Source organism: Stegodyphus dumicola, chromosome 7 (genome assembly GCF_044657685.1).
Source record: "Stegodyphus dumicola isolate Sdum_Otavi_A_Nest chromosome 7, ASM4465768v1".
Lineage (NCBI taxonomy): Eukaryota > Metazoa > Arthropoda > Arachnida > Araneae > Eresidae > Stegodyphus > Stegodyphus dumicola.
Genome location: NC_140774.1, coordinates 153,238,434 through 153,260,778, shown reverse-complemented (window position 1 = coordinate 153,260,778; position 22,345 = coordinate 153,238,434). Strand labels below are relative to the sequence as shown.

At 31.5% G+C, this 22,345-nt stretch overlaps 1 protein-coding gene across 2 annotated transcripts in view; it reads right to left on the bottom strand.

Moving 5' to 3' along the window:
- Window positions 1-22,345, bottom strand: part of LOC118199317 (uncharacterized) — a 106,936-nt gene that overhangs the window by 60,038 nt on the left and 24,553 nt on the right. For both annotated transcript variants that reach the window (XM_085820933.1, XM_085820932.1), the window contains exons 4-8: window positions 15,747-15,830; window positions 15,020-15,251; window positions 11,832-11,992; window positions 11,572-11,676; window positions 8,605-8,777 (exon numbers count right to left, since the gene is read on the bottom strand). In XM_085820933.1, coding sequence (XP_085677059.1) covers window positions 8,605-8,777; window positions 11,572-11,676; window positions 11,832-11,992; window positions 15,020-15,251; window positions 15,747-15,830 — 755 coding nt within the window. The remainder of the gene's footprint in view (window positions 1-8,604; window positions 8,778-11,571; window positions 11,677-11,831; window positions 11,993-15,019; window positions 15,252-15,746; window positions 15,831-22,345) is intronic.

Here is a 22,345-nt window from a genome sequence, read left to right as displayed (position 1 = left end):
TTCATTGTTAGAGTAATACTAGCATGAGTATATTTTAACATGTTTAGAAAGATTATCAACTCATTTTCTTTAGTTAAAAATTAAGAAATTGTTATAAGAATGATAATATTTGAAACCATTAGGTGAAGTTAAAAAAAAAGCGTTATCTATGTTTATATAGTAAAATTATGTGTAATTAGTAAAATGATTGTAATTGCAGGTATGTCATTGCAAATATTTATAGTAGTTGAGATTTTAATTTTAGTGTAAAATGTTTAAATGTAAATGTAGATTTTTCCCCACCTTCTTATTGATCACAAGGAGTTGCTCAATTTGGGTTTGCAGACTGATGATTGATTTGTAAACGGCATCAACAATTTTACGATAGGGGGGGGCAGTATCTGGCGACTGTTTGGTGACCAACAAAGCGTGCTTGGCACATTTTGCCTCTTCTCCCAAAAAGGTTGCTATATTTAGTTAATTGAATGTTTGCCGTGGAGGAGTAAGGTGCTCACTTATTATATGCAGAATGCCTTTTATTTATCATTCAGTTTTCTAACAACCTATAAACACTATTGCCCTCGCCCTCAAAACAGTTCAATTCTTTACTTTCACAGTAATAATGATCTTCCTTGTAAATTTTATTCAGCTCTGCATGCACTCGTTTAAATCGATATAATCATTAAAAAGTGGTGAAAATAAATAATTTGTACAGGGTTCGTACACATTTCTGCACACAGAAATTAAGTACATTTAAGAACTTTTAAGAACCATTAATGAAAAGAAAAAAAAAAAAAAAATTAAGGGCTTTTAAGCAAATAGGAACCGAATAAATTCAATTAAAAATATTATCTATTTTGAACTTTTATAATACCCTCCTAAAAATAAATAGATCCATAAGGAGGATGCATTATAATATTAAACATAATTAAAATAATTATTAATAAGTTTGTGAATATAATAAACTTTATGAAATTTATCATTTTAGCATTAATTAAATATTTTACACCTATAATTGGACATATTTGAAAAAAGATAAGTGACATTTTATTTATGTTTTACAAACAGTTAGCTTTATGTTGATTTTTTCTTTTATGTCTCATTTTATCACAAACTTGCTCAGTCTAGACTCTAGATGCTTAATAAATAGTAGGTAGATTTTATGTCAAGGAGCATGGGTTAAAATGAGAAGTAAAAGCATAATTAGCATAATTCATAACAAAAGACTGGCTGTTGTCACCACTGCTGCTTGCCTAGAGAGAGACCTGATCAGAACAAATCTGAAAGGCTTGATATAGGCACGATTGGCAAGTTTTGAAAGTTAGGCTCTGTCTGATGCAGTGCTGTAGCTTTGTGTAGAGTTTCAGAGGTTTTAACTCAGTTAATATACACTGGTTATCATAAATTAAGGAAAAATCACAAAAATAGTGATAACTCCCTCAAAAATAAGCCAAACCAAATTGTAAAATTTGAATATGTTGCCAAGTAAGAGTAGCTGAGTAAAACTGCAATATGCAAATTAGTGGCGTTGTTTTCGGAATATGTCATGTGCAAGGAGCATAAAAGTCCATGTTTGAGAGCAAGCCCACATATTTCACTGAGACAATGACATCAGAAATCCGAGATAGCAAATTCGTAACAATGACCTCCAGGCATCATTTGCCTGCAGAACTGTGATGGAGAACCATTGGGGGACTAGAGACAGGACAAAGTCAAACAGAAGTGGCCAGATGGCTAAATATGAGTCCTTCTGTGGTTCATACACTTTGGAGGCAATTTCAAACCACAGATTTGGCATCTAGGAGGTTCAGCCAAGGACGGCCTACTGCTACGACGAGCGACGATGACTGATATTTGACATTATGTGCACACAGGAATAGAACTGCTACTCCGACTCTTCTTAGATCCTCCTTTGCTGCAGCCATCGGAAGATTCGTGTCAACGTCAATTGTGCATAGAAGGCTTCATGAAGGTGGTCTGTATGTGAGGCGACCAGCCATTTGTGTGCCGCTCACGTCACGCCATAGGAGGGACCGTTTTCAGTGGGCACGACAACATGTCCACTGGACGCCTGATCAATGGAGGGCAGTTCTCTTTACGGATGAGTCCAGGTTTAGTCTAGAAAGCGATAGTAGGCGTTATTTGATATGGAGAGAACCTAGAACCCATTATCATCCATCAAACATCCGAGAAAGAGATGTATACGAAAGGGGCAGTGTCTGTGTTTGGGGTGGCATCTCTTTGGGTGGATGCACAGACCTCCATGTCTTTCCAAGGGGAACCATGAATGCTCAGATTTATAGAGATGACATCCTTGATGTTTATGTGCACCTATATGCTGGGGCAATAGGTGATGCTTTCCTGTTACAGGATGACAATGCAAGACCACACAAGGCTCGCATCATAGATGATTAGCTTCAACAGGAAACAATTATGCGCATGGAATGGCCAGCTTGATCCCTGGACTTTAATCCTATCGAGCATGTTTGGGATGCTTTAGGGAGACATCTAGCTGCTCTCAATCTGGCCCCTCAGACCCTAGTTGCGCTTGCAACTGCTTTGCAAGAGCAATGGCTCTCGCTTCCTATGGAACTGATAGACCGCATAATTGAAAGCCTGTATGTGCTGTATTACTTCTAGAGGAGATCATATTTCATATTGAAAATACTTTTCCTATAGCAAACTGACACCTACGATTTGTTCATTTTATACATGTACTAATTTCTATACTACCATATTTGTCTAGTAATTTCTTTTTATGTTATTTGATACCTTACTATGTGTTGTATATTGTGGGTAAGTTTCATTAAATTCTACATGTAACTTTTTCAGTAATCATGATTTTTGTGATTTTTCCTTAATTTATGATAACCAATGTAGTTTAAGGTTCCAATAAGGTACTACAGCCCCACAGGTAATAAGTTGTTTTATATTAAGTCTCACTAAATGCAAAGAATAAGTTTTACAAGAATTTTTACATTTTTGTGTTTTATCTTGTGACTACGGTAGGGATTAATGAGAGGCAACAACTCCCTTTAATATGCAAAGATAACTTTTAAGGTTTAGCAGTTAGTTATAAATGATTAAATTAGGTAGTTAGATAACTTTACTCATTATGGATTTACATGGTCACTATTGCATTTTATTTATTTTTTTAAAATATTTGTTAAAAAAAAAGCTCTATTTAAATCACAATCTAATAAAATTTTACAGTTTAAAATACATGCAATGTATGACACTGATTCTCAACCGATATTAGAATAATTACACATTAACCCCTTAACTGCCGCAGACGTATATATACGCCTTGCTCAGCCGATGCATTAACCGCCACAGGCATATATATATGCCCTTCCAAAATACTATCATTTGCTTTGCACTGCTACCCATAAAATTATTTCCAAAGCTTTGGAATGCTACACCACAATGACTTTGACAAAGTATGCGAAGGAGGATACTATTTCAGAGTAGTGTGGGGAGAAATTGGAGAGAGGGGTATGTCTAAAGCAGTGAAAGTAATGACTGCACGGTATTTGCTCATGTTGTTTGAGTAAAAAATATTTTTTTTTATTCTGTATCCTCCGTTTTTGTTTACTTTTTGTACTAGGTTCCAATAATAAAGAAAGATATAATGGATGTATGAAACCATTCATCTTTTTCGAATTATTTTTGATGAGCTGCTTGTGCTTCATATTGTTACTGAAACTAACTGTTTTGTAGACGAGTATATGAACCAACACCTTGCAAACGAAAAATCAAGAACAAAATCGTGGCATTCAATCAGTTCAGAAGAAATATATGTTTTTTAGGCATACTGATTTCACATGGTATAACACTGAAACCTGATATTACACTTTACTGGTCTAAAAATGAATTGATCGAAACTCCATTTTAGGGATCGTTTTTATTATAAAAACACCATTTTTATTATACTTACATCTTTTTATCATACTTTTACTCAAAACATTAAATTTTGTGCATTTATTTTTTATTTTGTGACAGTAAACAGTTTTTAGAAAGTAAAACTTGCACTAATTTTCCCCCTAATACATTGCATAACTACGCACGCCTGTGTGAAAAACCGTGGCACTGGGAAATGAATCTTGTACGTTTTCCGCGGCAGTTAAGGGGTTAAAAGCTACAAAACACACAACACTCAACAAAATATTTACGCAAGTTTTTAGTTTGAAGCCTTCCTAGACATTTTGGCTAATTTATATCAATTTCCTTCCCTTTAAGGCATATTTTCTAACAATCAGAAAATTGCCTCAATATGCAAACTAATGTTTTCCCGAGTTTCTGCGTATGTTTCATTTTTATATTAAGTTTTCATTGTTCTTCCAGATGTTCTCCAAAAAGTAAGAAATTCATCACAAACATTCTGTAAAATACATCCATTATGTGTTAATACTATGGGGACATTTTTCATTTTGTCACATTTTCAGGAATCTTCTAGAATCATGTGTCTATAAATCTTGCCTTCAAATCCTTCTAAACTTTCTAAGCTGCGTGTTTAAAATCCTAAAGAAAAATTAACCCTACCAATTCTGCAACAGCAAAAAGCCAGAAATATTTTTGAAAAAAAAAAAAAAAAATCAGAGGGAAAAAAACGAAACAGATGCATATTCTTAAAATTCTGAGACAATTACATGAGAAAAACTCTTGCCATGAAAACAATTTTAAAAGACATTTTTAATTTTATTTTGTTTTTGCTAAGAACTGTTTTATAAATTGTGCTTTATAGCATTACACCTTGTTTATTTTTCAGATTTAAAATATTATATAATAAGTGGCCAAAATGGAACTTTATAATAAATATGAGAATGAAAATTAAAAATGTTTTATTTTAATGTTATTTTTTAAATATAATTTCAATATATTACCATTATTTTAACGAAATTAATCAATGTTGCAATGTTTTAAAAAATCTTCAAAAAGTTTCCAGATCTTGGAATTAAAAATTTTCTTTAGAAACTGGTCTTAAAATCGCCAAAATATTGACAAGTCACCAAATTTAGAACTGTTTAATAAAAGAATTTACATCCCCAAAAGCGAAAAGTTGTTCAAGAGCTTTTCATTAGAAAAAATGAAATAATTTCGAAATGTTTATGTTGCACTTCTTTCACTATGAAACTGTAGTATTGATAAAATGACCTAAATTGAATTTCATAAAATACACACTTTTTAAGATGCACTTCAAGAAACACGCTGGCATCTTTTTTCCAAATAATTTTAACATTTGTTTTCAAATAAAAAAAGATAGGAAAGTGTGTGTATGTGATTATGGCAAAGCCTAGAGGGCTATCTGTCTAAAGGGAGGGATGACTTTGTGGAAGACTTTCTAAAGGAAACTGGCTCGTATACATGTTACACATGGGGAAAACCACGAAAACACCATTGCAGTCAACCTGTTCGCGCGATTTGAACCTCGGAATGAACTACCAGTGTTCGGCGACTTTACTGCTCGTCCGCTGGCTGGAAAAGATAGAAAAGAATTTTATTTCTGTGCAATCCCATTTTTAATGCTTCAAGGTGGCTAATTCACATAAATAGTTAAATCCTTTTTATACCATTATTGTAATAGTATTGTTCATTTATTTATTTATTTGTTTTGCATTTGTGGCCACATTTTCTATAAGTGCTTGCTTCATAAGTGAAAATGTTAATTTTTCAGTTCTGAATGTGGCAATATTTAAATTGCAAAAATTAAGATATGAGCAAATACATTCCTCACGAGCACAGGTAATCGATTCCTCTTAAAGCTCATGCTTCACCAGACCAATTTATAGAATAATGCTCACATTATTCTATAAATATGGCTCCAAGGGCTCAAATAAATTGTATTATATAGTTGTTATTCAATTGTAATATTTATCATTAGTTGAATTCATTAACATTTAGTTGAAATGCAATTTAGAATTTATTCTGTTAGTGATTTTTGGCAACTGACGACATTTCTTGCGTACTAAGGAGGAACTGCTTAATGTTCACAGTTTCTTTCGGCTATTTGCTTTATTTATTGTGCAGTGTATAATTAATTTTTATAATATATTTTAATATTTTCCTGTTTATCTGCAGTGATCATTTAGAGAGATATTATCAAAACTGCTGCTCATAGCAAATGATGTGGATCCCATTATGAATATGACTGCTGCCAGCCAGCAAGAAGCAGCAGCAAATTCTACTGAAATGAAGAATGGAATTCTCTACCCCAAATATGAAGCTGATGACTAATAAAATTTTAAATGGCAGCTCATCTCAGATCTCAAGTCCCCAGTATTCAGTCAGAGCTTCATAGTAGCCCTACTGCAGGTTAATGTAACAAAAACTCCATAACTTTCACAAACATTTATTCTGGGACAAGACTAAAGCAGATGTAGAGAAGTGGTGCCTATCCTGTGATGCATGTGAAAATTGAAATGGCAGACAGACAAGTAGGTGAGGAAGATTACAGCAAAAGAGCATCATATGAAAGGATTACTCAGGACATTCACAGTCTATTACCTCATACAACTAATGGCAATAAGGGTACATCATCGTTGTCATGGACTCCTTAAATCCTTTTCATTGCATTTTTATAATATTATGCATTGATTTATTTAGGTAGTTAGCAATTTGGGCCCATTTTTTATAAATATTTGTTTCTTATACAGAACAGTTGATCTTTCTGTTCTGTTTGTGGCAGAGTTTAAATTGTAAAAATAACTCAAGTGAAATGCAAGATATGAGCAAATAATGCTCCTCACACGCTTTGGTGATCAATTCTTCCTAACCAATCGTTTACCAGAACCAATCTCATATTACATTATTGAAATATCTCCAAGTACTCAAATGAGTGGCTGAATCATTATTTAGAGTTTACGCTACATGACTTTTGGCAAATAATGATTTTCCTTGGGCATAAAGGAAATATCTGTGCTCAATATCTGTGTTCTTCTTGAGCTACTTGCTAATATTTATTAAACACTGTGCAGTTATTTTTTATAATAAAATGTTTATTTCTTCCTATTTATCTAGAGTAATCATTTATGGAGATATTAAACAAACCCATAGCCAGGAAATTTTTACACATTCGTCCTAATAGTTTTAGACTAAATAGTTAGATATGCTTCTCAAAATACCTGCAAATAAATAAGGCCGCACATCAGAAACAAAATAGTTCAAATATAAAGTAGTCATTATGAAATTATAGGCTAGGTAACATCATACAAATTTACAATTGAGACAATTCTTTTCTAAAAACTTTCACAGTTTTGCAGGTCAAATCTTTGGCTGTTTAGATGGTTAGTTAAATTTTAATAACAGTTGAACCTTCCCCTCGTGATTCTGACAAAATGTAAAACATGATAAAAATAAAAGTAAAAATGAATAGTTCTGTTATAAATCATTATAGCAAACAAAATAAGACATATATTTTGTTTGCTAATAATTTGTTTGCTATAATACTTTATCAAATTCAAGTTTCCCATCTACAGTGCCTGAATACATTTAATAAATGTGTAACTCACAATTATTTTGGTTTTCAAAATGGCAATTCTGAGTGAAAAGTATTTTGTGCTTTACAATGCATAGGATTTGGCTGCTTCTCTAATTAGATAAGGATTCTAAAGACTTTATAAGGTATTTCTCTCATCTTCTTAGCATACTTTCATGGTGTACCGGTCAGCACATTTGGTGCGTATTCGAGAGGTTCGCAATTCGAGTCCTGATAGGGCATTGCTCATTTTTCATGGCTCCTGCTTCAAAACAACCTAATGTCTTTACAGTGGTACACGAACTTAAAACAATGATGGATAATGATTCTCCACCACCACCAGGATTTGACAATTGGATTTCTTAATCCCCAGTCACCCTTTAAAAGGAGGAGTATAAAAAGGTATTTCTCCCACCTTTTTAGCATGCCTTCATGGTGTAATGGCCAGCACAGCACATTTTCGAGAGATTCGAGGTTCGAGTCCCATTGAGGACATTGCTCATTTTTCACGTCTTCCAGTTTCAAAACAACTTAATGTCTCTACAACTACACACTTTAAGCAGGATGTGGTTCCATCACACTTGCATTCAAATGTCTATAAATAGTCAAATAAACACTTGCTAAAACATGGGACAGGCAGCAACAAGCAAATAACAATGTGCCTTTCACCTGGCCTCCAAATTCATCAGATCTTATTCACTACAATTGCTTTTTGTGAGGAAAAAAGCATATGCTAAAGATATTGTTTTCATGCTGCCACTCCCATCCCCCCTCTTCTATACTATTAGATATATTTCAACATGTTTGGACTGACATGCACAGTAGAATGGATATATGGTTCCTGACAAAAGGATTTCACATAGAGCACAGTGAAAAGAAATTTGGATAATTTAAGCTTAAATCTGATGTAGGACAGGTAAATATGTGCCAATTAATTTGTCTGCCAGTAAATCATTTGTAACAGGCTGATTCTTTTTTGCTTACCCTATACAATATGATGAACCTCAGAATACATTAGGAGTAAATACTGCATATTTTACCCATGTTCATGCTAACTATGAACCTAAACAATGCAAAGGGATTATTTTTTATGATCATAAGAGCTATATTCTTAGCGCTGGTTTCTTTTAATACTTTATTGCATATCTTACCTGTATTCATTTACACCATCATCAGAATCATATGAATACATGGCTCTTGAATCTGATGCTGCAGATGCCGCTGACGATACCAAAGCTGCATTGCGAGTGCGATATATTTCACTCCGGCGCTTGCCCATCAGAGGACACCTTGCTTTAGGTATACCATTTGAAATCACCTGATTCTATTGAGAAAAAACGCAAAAACCCATTTTTATTTATACTAACTACAGATAAGATAACTGAGAGAAACAAAAAGACCAACAATATTTAATTGTTATATTATTACTTTAAATAGATTAAATTTTTAAAATAATAATAAAGTATCGAAAAACTTCCTGTTATGAAATATTATGTCTCCCCCCCTTTTACTTCCTTGTACGAAGTAAAAAGGAAGTATTGTAATCGCGAAAAGTTTCAGGCAGCATATTTCAACGAAAATATCCATTTTGACCACTATCGAATGCAATTTAACGATGTTTTTGCATGATATCTGTACATAAGGACTGAATAAAAGACACGTTTCCTCCAAAAAAATTATAAAGCTGCTTTAAAACTAATTCTGAAGAGAATTTTTCGTGCTGTCTGTACGAACGTACAAAAACGTGTGTGCGTACGTACATATCTCGCATAACTCAAAAATGAGTAGCCTCAGAATGGTAAAATTTTGTATATAGGACTGCTATAACATGTAGATGTGCACCTCGTACTTTGGTTGCAATCGGCTGCACCAAACGTATATAAATACTATATTTATATATATATCCACTCTGCTACTCAGCACAGTGATCTCAGTTTCTTTACTTTTATATGTTTGTAAATTGTACATTTTTTGCTTTAAAAATGATTCAATTATGTTGTTCTTATCTTCCGGTTAAGGTTTTTATGCCTTTCGTAATTCTGGAAGCAATATTTGTACAATTATCAACAATTTAAAAGCTGTTTAGGTGCGATTACGTTTTAAATAACATGGCGGACATATTTGTTTACATTTGAAACAGCAGAATTGTAGATTTGTTGCCAATCTATGGAGACTAAGCTTCACAACAACAAAAATAACGCCTTCATTTATTATTGCGAATTAAATCATGCTTAATCCTTTCTGGAATTTTTTCGAGGAAATAAGTGTTTAAGATTTACTTAATTTTTAATAATTAGTAATTTTTAATACAGATATTTTGAGCTTTTAAGTATTTTTGTCTTGTCGCGAAGTGAGAACTGAATTAATTGAATGAGAAATACTCAATCGTCTGTGAAAAACTGTTTCTTTTTTGTTTTGTTTACTTAATTTCTTTTTTACATCGTTCTAGCTTTATTATAGTATTTGAAAAGAACATGTGGCAATGATTAGATAATTCTTTAAATGATATACATTTTGTGCATTCTGAGTTATAATATGAACAAAATATAATACTGTTAAGCGAACCTAGTGCCAGAGTATCACTATGTTAAACAAATAGAGTGAATTTTAAAGAATGCCTTTATTCTATTGTGGTTTATGCGCTGTCGGCAAAGTAGATTTAATTAAATCCAATAAGTTTAAAGGAAATGCAAGAAACAAATGCGTATAATTTAATATTCCATACAAGGAAGTCATGTGGTGTACACATCAGATTTTTTATCTTCATTTTCAGTTACTCAGCAAAGTAACATTTATTGCTTCCAAGTAAATCTCAATGTAAATTAAATTTCAATACAAGCAGCTATGTAATGGTGCTATGTAAGCAGCTATGCAGTCTGCAAAGGTAGTCTTCCCACAAAAATCAACTTCTATAGACAGATTTGCTATGAACAAGATAAACATAAATGCTCATTTCCACTAATTTTGACAGTTCAAGAATCCACTAATCCGCAGAGTAAAGAATTTGCATATGACACTAAATTGGAAACTAGTCACACACTACATAAAGAAAGTTTTGACACTAAGTTGCTTAAAGGGCAGACCACGTTACAAAGTCATCATCCATCAGTTTGTGACAAGTGGATCATGCATGTTGGAAAGCAACATGACTATGTCAAAAGTAACATACAAACTATTTCTGTAAGACATTTCTAAAAAAATTTTTGTTATTTATTAATTTTCAAAATATTATCATCTCAATTACTCATTTCTCTCAAATATTCAATTATATTAATAAAATGTGAATAAATTACATGAAAGTTCCCATATCTAAGACGTCTCAGAATTAACATAGTTGAAACTGACCACGAATTTGTTTCCAGTTGGGTTTAGCACACGCTGAAGTAATCACATTCCAGTTGGCAGTGAACTAGTCATAATAGAAAAACACATAAAAGAGGAGCACCGGATGTACACTTTCACAAGATGGTGACAGCAATTTTATGGTTCAACTCGAATCCATGGACTTTGATGCTGATGAGATGTTCTTCCAGCAGAATACTGCCACGTATCATGTAGTGTGTAAAACTATTCAGTTGTTACAGCAGAAATTTTATGGGTGTCTGATTTCACACAACAGTAATCGGAATTGGCTACCAAGGTCATGCGATATTACACTGTGTTGCTTTTATCTCTGAGGGTTTGTTAAAGTCCAAGTTTTACATAATTGCACACCAACCATTCCTGAACAATAGATGAAATCCAACATATTATTGCACCAATTAGGGTACAAGCTTGTAAACATATGATTGTAAATTCTGTCAAAAGATTGCACGACTGCCATATGAGAAGTGGAGGACATTTGTCAGATGCCAGATATTATTTTCGATATTTAGTCAGAGTATTTCCTCATTCAAAGTATGTTCCAGTATTGCAAATTCATGCAAAAATAAAAGTCCATTTTGTAAATTTAAATCTTACGTTACTTTTGGAAAACTGTACAGACTTAGTCTCCATGCAAGATTCATTTTCATTTTATTATATTATATCAGCTTTCAAATATATGTACTGAAATATAATTATACCTTAATTCCTAAAGTTTAAATTTTAAATTACATTTTATTGAAATATTTTCTTACATGGTATAATCTAGAAGCACTACGAGTAGTACGTTCAGTTTCTTCATCAGATGACTCGGATGATGATAAAACTCTTCTGAAATAAGACTTTTGGTGCAATAGCCTCTGAAAAATAAAAAGAGCAAATTACATGCACAAAAGTACATATTACAAGCATATCAAAATTTTAGAAATGCACAAAATATACATATATAAAAATTCATTTAAAATAATATAAACTTTTGCAATTAACAAAAGGAAATGTATGTAAATATTTTTACTTGACGAAGTCTCACTAGCTCTCTATTTGACGAATGTTGTGCAGAAGCTCGTAAAGCTGGACTTGAAGAAGTATGTGAACTTCTTCCACTACTAAAAGAACGAAGATCTCGAAACCGTTTTATACCTTGTAGCATACGATGAACATCATGTAAAAATTTATCTGTAAGAGCAAAAAGGAAAATAAAAATTTAATATGAAATCATTGTCAAAATATACACTTAAAAAATACACTGATAATGGGTGTGGTTAAAGGTAAAATTATCAATTATTTCCTTATCCTATCTACACTAAAAACTGCAGGTAATCATTATTTCCACAGAAAAACAAATTTACATTTTTTTTTATATTTACATTTCTTAAATTTCACGAAGACCTGGTTAGAAACTCATTCAAAAATAGCCTGTTACATGTAACCCCGCATGATGAAATAAGCATGAACCCGCATGACGAATATAAATTAGCTTTTAAATATGGTTGTGACATTTCAAAGTTTCAAATGGAATTAATAAATTTATAATTAACCTTTTTTTACAATATGCATATTTTGGCCATGTTGTACTAGACTATAAGAAAGTAAATTTCATCAAAAAAATTTATCAGTGCATTTTTTATACATGCGTATGTTGAATATTATGTTATTTATTTCAATCTTTTTAATAATTTAAATTATTTCACCCTTTTTAATATTTTTACAAAACAGCTATTTATCATATTTATTCAAAAATAAGACCTTCCTTATATCAAAGCCTAAAGTTTAAGAAACAAAAATGTAAGTGAATATTTAATGAGAGAATGGTTTTCATTCGAATTTCATTGTTTCTGATTACAATGAAAGGCAGGTCACCTAATGAAATACAATATTTTACTAAACTATAGAAAGAAAAATTAATTATACATTATTATACATTCATTTTCAGGCACATCAGTATAGTGGATCCAGGCGTAAATTTAAATTGCTCTATTACATGTAACTATTATAATTAATAATAATTATGCAGTTTACACAGATGTGGCAATTACGTATATGGTTTAGTCAGTATTTAAAGCTTAATTATTTTCTGCAGCAAGTAATTAAACACTTTTCTCTTATTCAGCAATTTTATTCATAAAACTATAGTAAATTTTTGACTCTATATTCTATGATTTGGAATGCGAAAGCACACTGATGAAGATAATGACTTGGATTTCGATAAATCACCAATCTTTATTGTTACACATATCCAATTAATTTGGCAGACACTTATTCAATCATAATTAAATATCATAAATTTCTATGTGCATTGGCTTTTTAAAAGGAAATGACATAGTCAGTTAAGAAGCGAAGTGATGCGGATACATTAGCAGTGGTGAAGCTAGTAAAGGAATGATGTAGTTTTTTGTGCCAAAAGTATTTATACCATGTCTGAGGTATAAGTAGAGCTAATCTGTGATTGGATAATTTGAGGTTATTATATAACATACAAAATTCTCAAATTTGGTAAGGAATTTAGGAGATCACCAAATCTAGACTCGTTAATTTTTAGGTCGCCAATTACTTTTAAAGCAGTTATCGCATTTTTTTATATCTCATATACATATATACATAGCAAAAAACAAAACAGGTCTTATTTTTGACTAAATACAGCATTTGCACTTTTCATACAAATGCTTAATACTGCATTTATTTTTGGGTAGTTGATACACATTATCTCATTTAAATGTATTTTATTTACATCGCTTTTGATACTTTTTCTTCTTTTCTGCTCACAGAATTGGTACGAAATGTTTGCTTTTTTAATATTTTTCTTTACGATGTCAGTATAATATCAGTATGAACATGCTTTCATAGAATGAGTCAAAACAAAAAGTATGACCCTGCAGTACTGAAATATCAATAAAATTACAGTCTCAATGATCAAGCAAAAAATAAATTAATTTCTACATAAAGTCATTGAAAACCTACACAAATACTGTATTAATATCTGGGTTTATCAAAATGTATGCATATACATTCTCAATATGGAAGGGATTAATTATAATATGATAGTTAAGGAACTTTGGGGCAAATGCAATAAATCAACTAGAACAGCAATTCCTCCAATATGGCAGATCTTTTTGTTCTGATATTCCAGGCCTCTAATATGGTAACTTTAATTTTTTTGGTATGTTTTATTCATATGCATCTTATCTTTTATGATATTCCATCCACTTTTTAAATTCACATTTAATTTGTAAATGCAATGGCTGGCCTCTTATATGGCAATCTTCATTCTCGCTCCCTGTTCATGTCTCATCTTTCACGTGTTGAGCTTCTTTTACTCAGTTCTTCATTATAGTCATATTTCATTTTTTTAAATTTATATTTCATCTATAAACATGTTAACTGTTTTCATTTGCTACTGATTGGGAAAGATGCTGTTCAAGTCTTCCAAGAAAATGAAAGTCTATCCATGTTAGGCTTTGTCAGAACAATCATAAAATGAAACTTTATGATGAACTTAAACAACAGTGTACAGTTAATCAGTGCCTAAAAAGAACAGCATTGGAAACTGCTTTCATGCATAAAAAATAAATTTTCAGACTGTAATAAATTACCTGTTGTCTGTCAGAAGAAATTATATTAATAAAGTGATGAGAGAAACAATTAAATATTTGTAATAATATAACTACTGACCAAAATATCTTTACAAAGCAGGTTTGCTCAAAATGTCTGATTAAATGTGCTAAAGGCTGAAATAGAAGACTCAATAAAATTGTTTAAATAAACGACAGTCTCTTAATACACATGAGTAACATCATGGAAAACATCTTAAAGAGTGGGTATTCAAGAGATCGGGCATGTGAGAAGAAAAACAGCAAGTCCCAAACAGACACACTAAACTATATAAGGCAGATTGTCCAAATTGGCTAAATGGCACAAGAAACAAAAGGGAACAGTGCGATCCCACTGAATTTTTGTGACAAAGATTTAAGGGCCAAGAAAATTGTTGCAAATTCTTTTTTCAGTAATTGCAAAATTATGCCCCCCCCCCAATAATTTCTCATGAGATTTACACTCTTTTAGTGAAGTAACTGCCCAAAAGATCCATAAGTACCAATAATCCATAAGTACCAGTGACAGATTTGAAAGTTAAATTAAGTCTAATTTACATCAGTTATGCTATTAGAAAATAAACATCTATAATTAGCAATTTTTTAAAATGCACACCTCTAACACGAACATAATTTGCACACGTGGGACATAGCCAGCAATCCATTGATGATGAATGCAAAGGCGGAAATATACATTCTGTATGATAACACTTTTGACATTCATGGCAAAGCAAAAGTGTTTCTTCGCTGTCATACTCGCCGCATATTTCACAATAAGTAATCAGCGTTTGTGGGGATTCAGATTCAAACTCTGTAAACCAGGGCAGTTCAGGATTGTTGATGTATATCTGGAATATGCAAATGAAATTAATATATGCAAAATAAGCACTAAAAAAGTTAAGTCAATATACACATTGCAAATAATTTCTACTTACATTAGAAAAATTTTCCAAAATCGTACAAACTGCATGTGGCTGCAATTTTGCTATGCATATACTTATGAAAAGCAACATACAAAATATTTTGCAAAATATAATGTAAAATATATCCAGAATGATAAAATAGCAATCTATTGTTTTAGTTTAAAATAATAAAATACTTACTTGCAGTAATATTAGTTTAATTTTTTAAATGCATGAAAAATCTGCCATAATTAATACATTTACTTAAATTTACTCTAATTTATTTAGGTCATTAGTTTCATTCACTCAAGATTTTATTTTATTATTCCACATAATAATTTTGCAATTCTACAAAAAATTTTTATATTTTACTTTATATGTTGATTTATCGGGAAAAAATTTCAAGACAAATCCTATATACAAAAATCTGAAATAACTTACTCTTCGTATGATCTTTTCTTCTTTGTGATGTCGTATTAAAATCAAGTTAAATTTCAATCTATCAATAGGACACGTGTTAACATTCTGTAAATAAAATAAAAGTTATAAAAGTTGTATTATTTTCAATATATGCAATTCCTTCTCAATATATTTTGAGAAATTCTGGATAAATGTGGAGAGTCACATTTATTTCCCAAAGCAAAAGAGTTTATTACCAATAATAAACTAGGACGAATTATCCTACAAAGAAATATCAAAAATACTACTTTTCTTTCATTGGAAATGTATAATGGAAACAAAGGAAAAGACGTAGCATATGGTTGATGGCACAAAACCATAGAAATCCACATTGAAGAGGATGAATTCTGAATGCACTGTAATAACTAAGAAACTTGGTAGTCGAGGCGGAGTAAATTCCATTACTATTTAAATTGACATTTGTGGCCAGAATTCACTTGAAAGATAAGTAAATCAAAATTAATGGTAACCCTTTAATTCTCTGCTTCTATTATAAAAATAATAATAAATTCTCTAGATTGTGTTATTTCTAGATCAATCAATCTTGCATGGCTTGTGTCAATACTGATGAACATGTAAGATAAAAAATACGTACCGTAATTTCCGGAAGAAACGCTGCGGCGTTTATGTGTTTAAAAACTTAAATTTTCAGCGGGTGCGGAGTTTCTACCCATGCGGCGTTTAGGTGCACTAAAAATAAAACATTTCCTATGATGATCATTGTACATAGTTTGGATGGCCTTGTCATTGTGCATAGATTGGTGCTGTTCCCACACAAAAGACCACTCAGTTGCTCTTTGCGAACGTTATTTTGTTTACGTTCTTTCCCTTGAACGGATCTACATGCATTATTCACCCTAAACGAGATCTCAGAACAATAACATTCTTCCTCCTTTCAAATCAACATTCTTATCAGTTTGAATAGTCTCTCTCCTCTGCCATTCGATGAATCTTCCAGGACCCATCCTCTCCCCACCCCTGCCTTTTCTGCAATTTTTTTCAAAGGCGGACATGACTCCACCTGCCTCGCAATAACGAACTCTGACGTATTTCCCCTTCAGCATGAATGGATTTTTCTCGGCATTCTGCCAAATACAGATCCCATCAGTTAGGGTACAAGTACTTGTTGGATAGTTTTTAATTAGGGAGCGTAAAATTTTTGAAAATATCTCTAAACAGCACAGCTATACATTTCTTACCTTTATTTTTGAGTTATGGTTTCATTTCATGCATTTTTCTTAACTGGTATGTCATATATCAGGACTTAGGTTGAGTTTTTGCATCTATACGGCCCACGACGATGTCACGCGCAATTTAATCTATTGCGGCGTTTCTGTGTAATTTTAATTTTTTTCCAGCCATTTTTCTCGAGTGCGGCGTTTACGCTAATGCGGCCTTTCTTCCGGAAATTACGGTATATCAAAATTATAATTTAAACTAACAAGTAACCCCTTAATTCTCCTCTCTATTCTAAAAAGCATAATAACTTCTCTGGATTGCATCAATGCTAGATGAATCCAGCTTGCATGGTCTGTGCAATGCTGCGATATGGGTAATTTGGAATCTAAACTCAAAACCTTGAAAACTAAAACCTTTCTACCTTAAAGCAAAACCTTCCTCTTGGTGAGCTTCCCCGTTGGGTAATTGCATACTTCTTTCTCTCTGTGTGCTCCTAGGACACAATTTCACTGTGCTCTCTTCCTATTGTAACAGTATCAAAAATTTAAATGCTTTGGAAAGAGGCAGGATTAAAGTGCTAAGTGAATTGTAGCCACAAATTTCGATTTAAATAAAAATCAAATTTAATCCGCCTCCACTGCAAACTTTCTCATTTATTATGATGCAATCAGAATTCTTCGTCTTCAGTATGGATCTACATTCTATGCCATCAACATTTGCTATGTCTTTTTCTTTGTTTCCATTACAATGATCATGGGTGCAATGTGCACCCCACAATTTTATACTTTGTATCACATTTTAAGTAATGGCATATTTAGCAGCATGGCAAAGCAAACAGAGCGAAGTGGCATGTTAACCACAAGAGAGCTGAAGCTAAAAGTCGCATTTGTGCAAATATGGAGGCTCACCACAAGAAGGTTTTGGTTTAGATTAGAGAGGTTTCAGTTCTCGAAATCTCGAGTCTGAAGAAAAGTCTGTTGTTACAATTTTTAGAATAGAAAGGGGGAATAAAGGGGTTACCGCTAATTTAAATTATAGTTTAGACATTATTTTTTATCTTACATATGCATACATACACATATACATAAAATACACCAAAACAGATAAAATTAGCATTAATTACTCTTTTCTTTTTTTTTTTAAATTTTTACTTACTTAATTTTTACTTGCATTTTTACCTTGACATATACATACAATGTAATTGACGAAAAATTTCTCACAAATTGTTGGTGGCATAAAAACAAATAATAATTCAGAAGCAAATGCATTCAATGCCTTCAAAAATACACTTATTCAAAAACACTAAAATTTTGGAAATTCATAAAAATTAAATAGTAGTGAGTACTAATTATTTTTAATGCTACACAAATAAAAAATAAATGCATCATTACAGTATTAAACACTTTTTGCTTTTTCTGTTCACGATTTATTGTACATGGTGTGTCTACAGTGTTTTAGGAATAAAACTGTACAAAACAACCTTTTTTGCATTCGACCCTTTTCAAAATAATGGTTTTCCACATCTATCTCTCTCACATTTTTCTCTGTAATAGCATACAACATAATTATAATAGTAGGAGAAGGGAAGCAGCAGATAGCTTGTAGTGTTCATGTCAAGTGTAAAAGGTACATTTACATCAATATGTAAGTTACGCTTTACAAGAACACAAAGTCATCAATATGACCTAACTGCCATTTGAGCATAACTTCCATTAACAAGTTTAAATGGCCAACACAGGTGAAGAAATAGGCGCAGATTTTGTTGTAGTTCATTAGTTTTGCTTTGCTGTGGTTCATGAATTTTGTTTTTTGTATTTACTTATTATGCTTTCTTGCATTCCTGAGATTTACTCTTTTTATACTACACTTAACTGCTTAAAAATATTTTTAATTTTTAAAGTATATTAATAAATTTTTTAGTACTTTTCCCTTGCATTTATTTTCTATGATTTCTTCCCACCTAAATGATACACCTTTATATAAATAATTAATTAATTATCAATTTTATTACACAAACTAAAGCGTGGGGACAATAATTTGTCACTGCTAGTATTTGGCAATTCGATCTCCACCTCACCAGCTGCACTGACACTAAAATTTCTATGTTTCTCATCTTCTTCAACCCACACAGATGACAGCCATTTCATATCAGAATAATATTTCGTTTGGGAAAAAAAATAATGTCAGTCATCTGGATCAAATCATGACATGGAATAATTAAACTTCCAAATCCATGACAGCATATTTTCTCTAAATCAAAGCAAACAATTAACTGCATAGAAAATGCAGCACTTTCTGATCATTTTAGCCCCCAAATGAAAGTCACGAAAAAATATTCATATAGTGTGTCAACAAAATAATTAATGTGGCAATCCAAATGGCACATGTGTATTTCTGCTGGTCTGTAATCTTGACTTATATAATTATCTGGTAATTAAATTCTCTGATATCTTTTTTAGCGAAAACAGATCACTATGCTTATGGGGAGAACAACATCGTTGAAAGAAGGATATCTTGAAAAATATTTCATATTACCAGTGTTTCTTGCTTTTTTAATTTCATTGATTGATTGCTCTATTATGGAATTCTTAATACAGTACTAAGTCCGAAATCCGGATGTTCATTATCTAAAATGATTTAAAATCCAGACCTCAAAACCACCAACATTTTTCTAACAGGCTTTACACTCTGTTTGGCACACATCTCAAACCAAAACATTCCACATAGATACATCGTTGATCTGATGCCAGCATGGCAAATCATTATTTATAATGATTTTATCACTGCATGTGTATCAAAATATGACATCTTGAGCAATGACTCATGTATTGATGCTTAAACATTTTTTTTTTTTTTTTTTATGTTAGTAATTGAATATTAAAGGAGTATGGTAACCTTTTATGTTGGCAATACCCTTGGCGATGATTACAGATTTAAGCTAAATGCGTTGAAAAAAGTTGACGAGGAAAAATTTTTTAAAAATTTCTTTCCATATGCTAATAATAGATTTTGTTAATGATACTCATAGACCCAAAGACTACATTTAGAGCTATTTGAATTAAGAATAACTGAATAATTAATTAAGAATTAATAAGAATGAATTAAGAATAACTTTGTTATTCACATAAGCCCAGAACCACTGCTATGGTTTGTATGGCCGCATGGAGTCGCAGAATTTAGGACCCACAAAGACTCCATCATGCGGTAAGATATCTAGCACCAGCCCTCAATAATGTTTAAGTATATGTGGGAATTTATTTATTCAGAACTCTGATAAGCCTTAAGCATGTGCAAGAAATAGACGTAACTTTAATAAATAACTAATACAATTCAGGCTTAATTGTCTCAGTGTGTTATAGAAGCAATATAAAATTTAATGGAACAACTTGTCGTTAGTCGCCAAGCCCATTATGCATAGCCAAATAGGTATAGTGAAAGATAGCTAAATTTGATTACAATAACCTCTAATTTTAAAGGATTTTGGATATCGCAAACCAAAGATTAAATTTTCCAATTAACATATTTTTTAAAGAATGTGGAGAAGTGGTAATAAATGAAAATGATATAAAAGATTTTCATTGTGATCACAATGCTTCTCAATCATCAATCAATTAATGAATATCGAAATCTGTAGTATAGTTCTAAATCCAAAAAATACCGTTACCGACAGTGAAGAAAGTCACAGAGAAGTTACTGAAAACAAGAAAATTTCGATTGACAAGTTAGTTGGAATTCTCGAAACAGCAGTTACAGGACTTCAACAATACAACTAAACAAGAGATTATGTCTGTCTACAGAATTAAAGAGAAAGTATTAGCACAAAAAATGAAGCAACTTAAATAACTTACATTGAAAAAAATGTTTAATAAGGTAAACAAATAAATATTAAGCTTTTTTTTTTTTTTTTTTTTTTTTTTTTTTGTTTGTTTGTTTTTGTTTTTGTAAATGTTGATACCCTTTAGATCATAAATACAGTACAAAGTCTTTAATCTTGACTCATCGGAACTTCGGCGATTTTTTTTCCAGATTATAGATCATCAATTTAAATCTGGTAAGATGGCATGCAGAAATTATACAATTAATATGAAAACATAATTTATGAAATAAAGAGCAATTATGATCTAAAGGGTATCAAAACTTACAAAAAAAACTTAATATTTATTTGTATCAAAACTTACAAAAAAAACTTAATATTTATTTGTTTACTTTATTAAACATTTCTTTCAATGTAAATTGTTTAAGTTGCTTCGTTTTATGTGCTAATACTTTCTCTTTAATTCTATAAACAGACATAACTTCTTGTTCAGTTACAAAGTTCCGCTGTTCAAGTCCTGTCATTGCTGTGCCAAGAATACTGAGTAACTTGTCAATTGAAATTTTTTCGTTTTCACTAACCTCTCTGTCACTTTCTTCATGCCTTTATCCATTTTTTGCAGCAATTCTACTTTTTGTTTGATGGACATTGAAACATGCTTTCGGATGAGAGATCATTCTGGATTATGGACGTCTGGATTAAAGACTTATTATTTCATCTGTATTTCATTTTTTCATAAATCGTGATTTCATATTTTTTTTATCATTTCTGCATCACATCTTACTAGATTTAAACTGATGATCTAATATTCAGAAAAATCTGAAATCCTGAATCGCCGAAGTCCCGACGAGCCTGGATTTCGGACTTTGTACTGTATACAACCATTTTGAAAATGGCTCGTCTTTGGCACATTAGCTAGGGAAAAATTTTGAACATCACCCACCCTACTGTGGAAGGAACATTATTTCTCTGAAAAGCCACCAATATGTTCGTGGTTTTTCGGACACAGTCAGATAATCAGAAAGTACTGAAAATTTGCTCCATAAACAAGCATTATTTCAGGAAAACATGATGAGATGTCATAGTAATAAAAGCTGTCAATTATCATCTGGCAGAGTTGCTCGAATTTGGGGGAGGGTGAGTCCTGAAACTTTGTAAATGTACTCTGTATATAAAATAAAGCAAAAAATAAACTTAAAGAAGTGTTATTAACATATTATTAAAAAATTAAAAATAGTAATCAGGTACTTATTTAAAAATTATTAAATCAGCATTAATTGTTATTATACATTTTCACACCATTATATGTATTGAAGTACATTGATAATGGTATGCGTTCTAAACTAAATTAGAAAAAGTTAAGCCATAATAAAATTGTATTATGGAAATAAGATTTGGTTTACTAATTTTTAACTCAACAATGATATGTACATCTAATGTTCTTATAACAAAAATATTTACACCAAGATCATAAGAAAGAAATATTCTATAAATTTTAATTTAAACAGAAAGAGAAAGCAACATAAAAGCAACTTTTTATAGATTACAGTTATTTCTTTTAATTATTTAATAAAAGCTTTAATTTCTA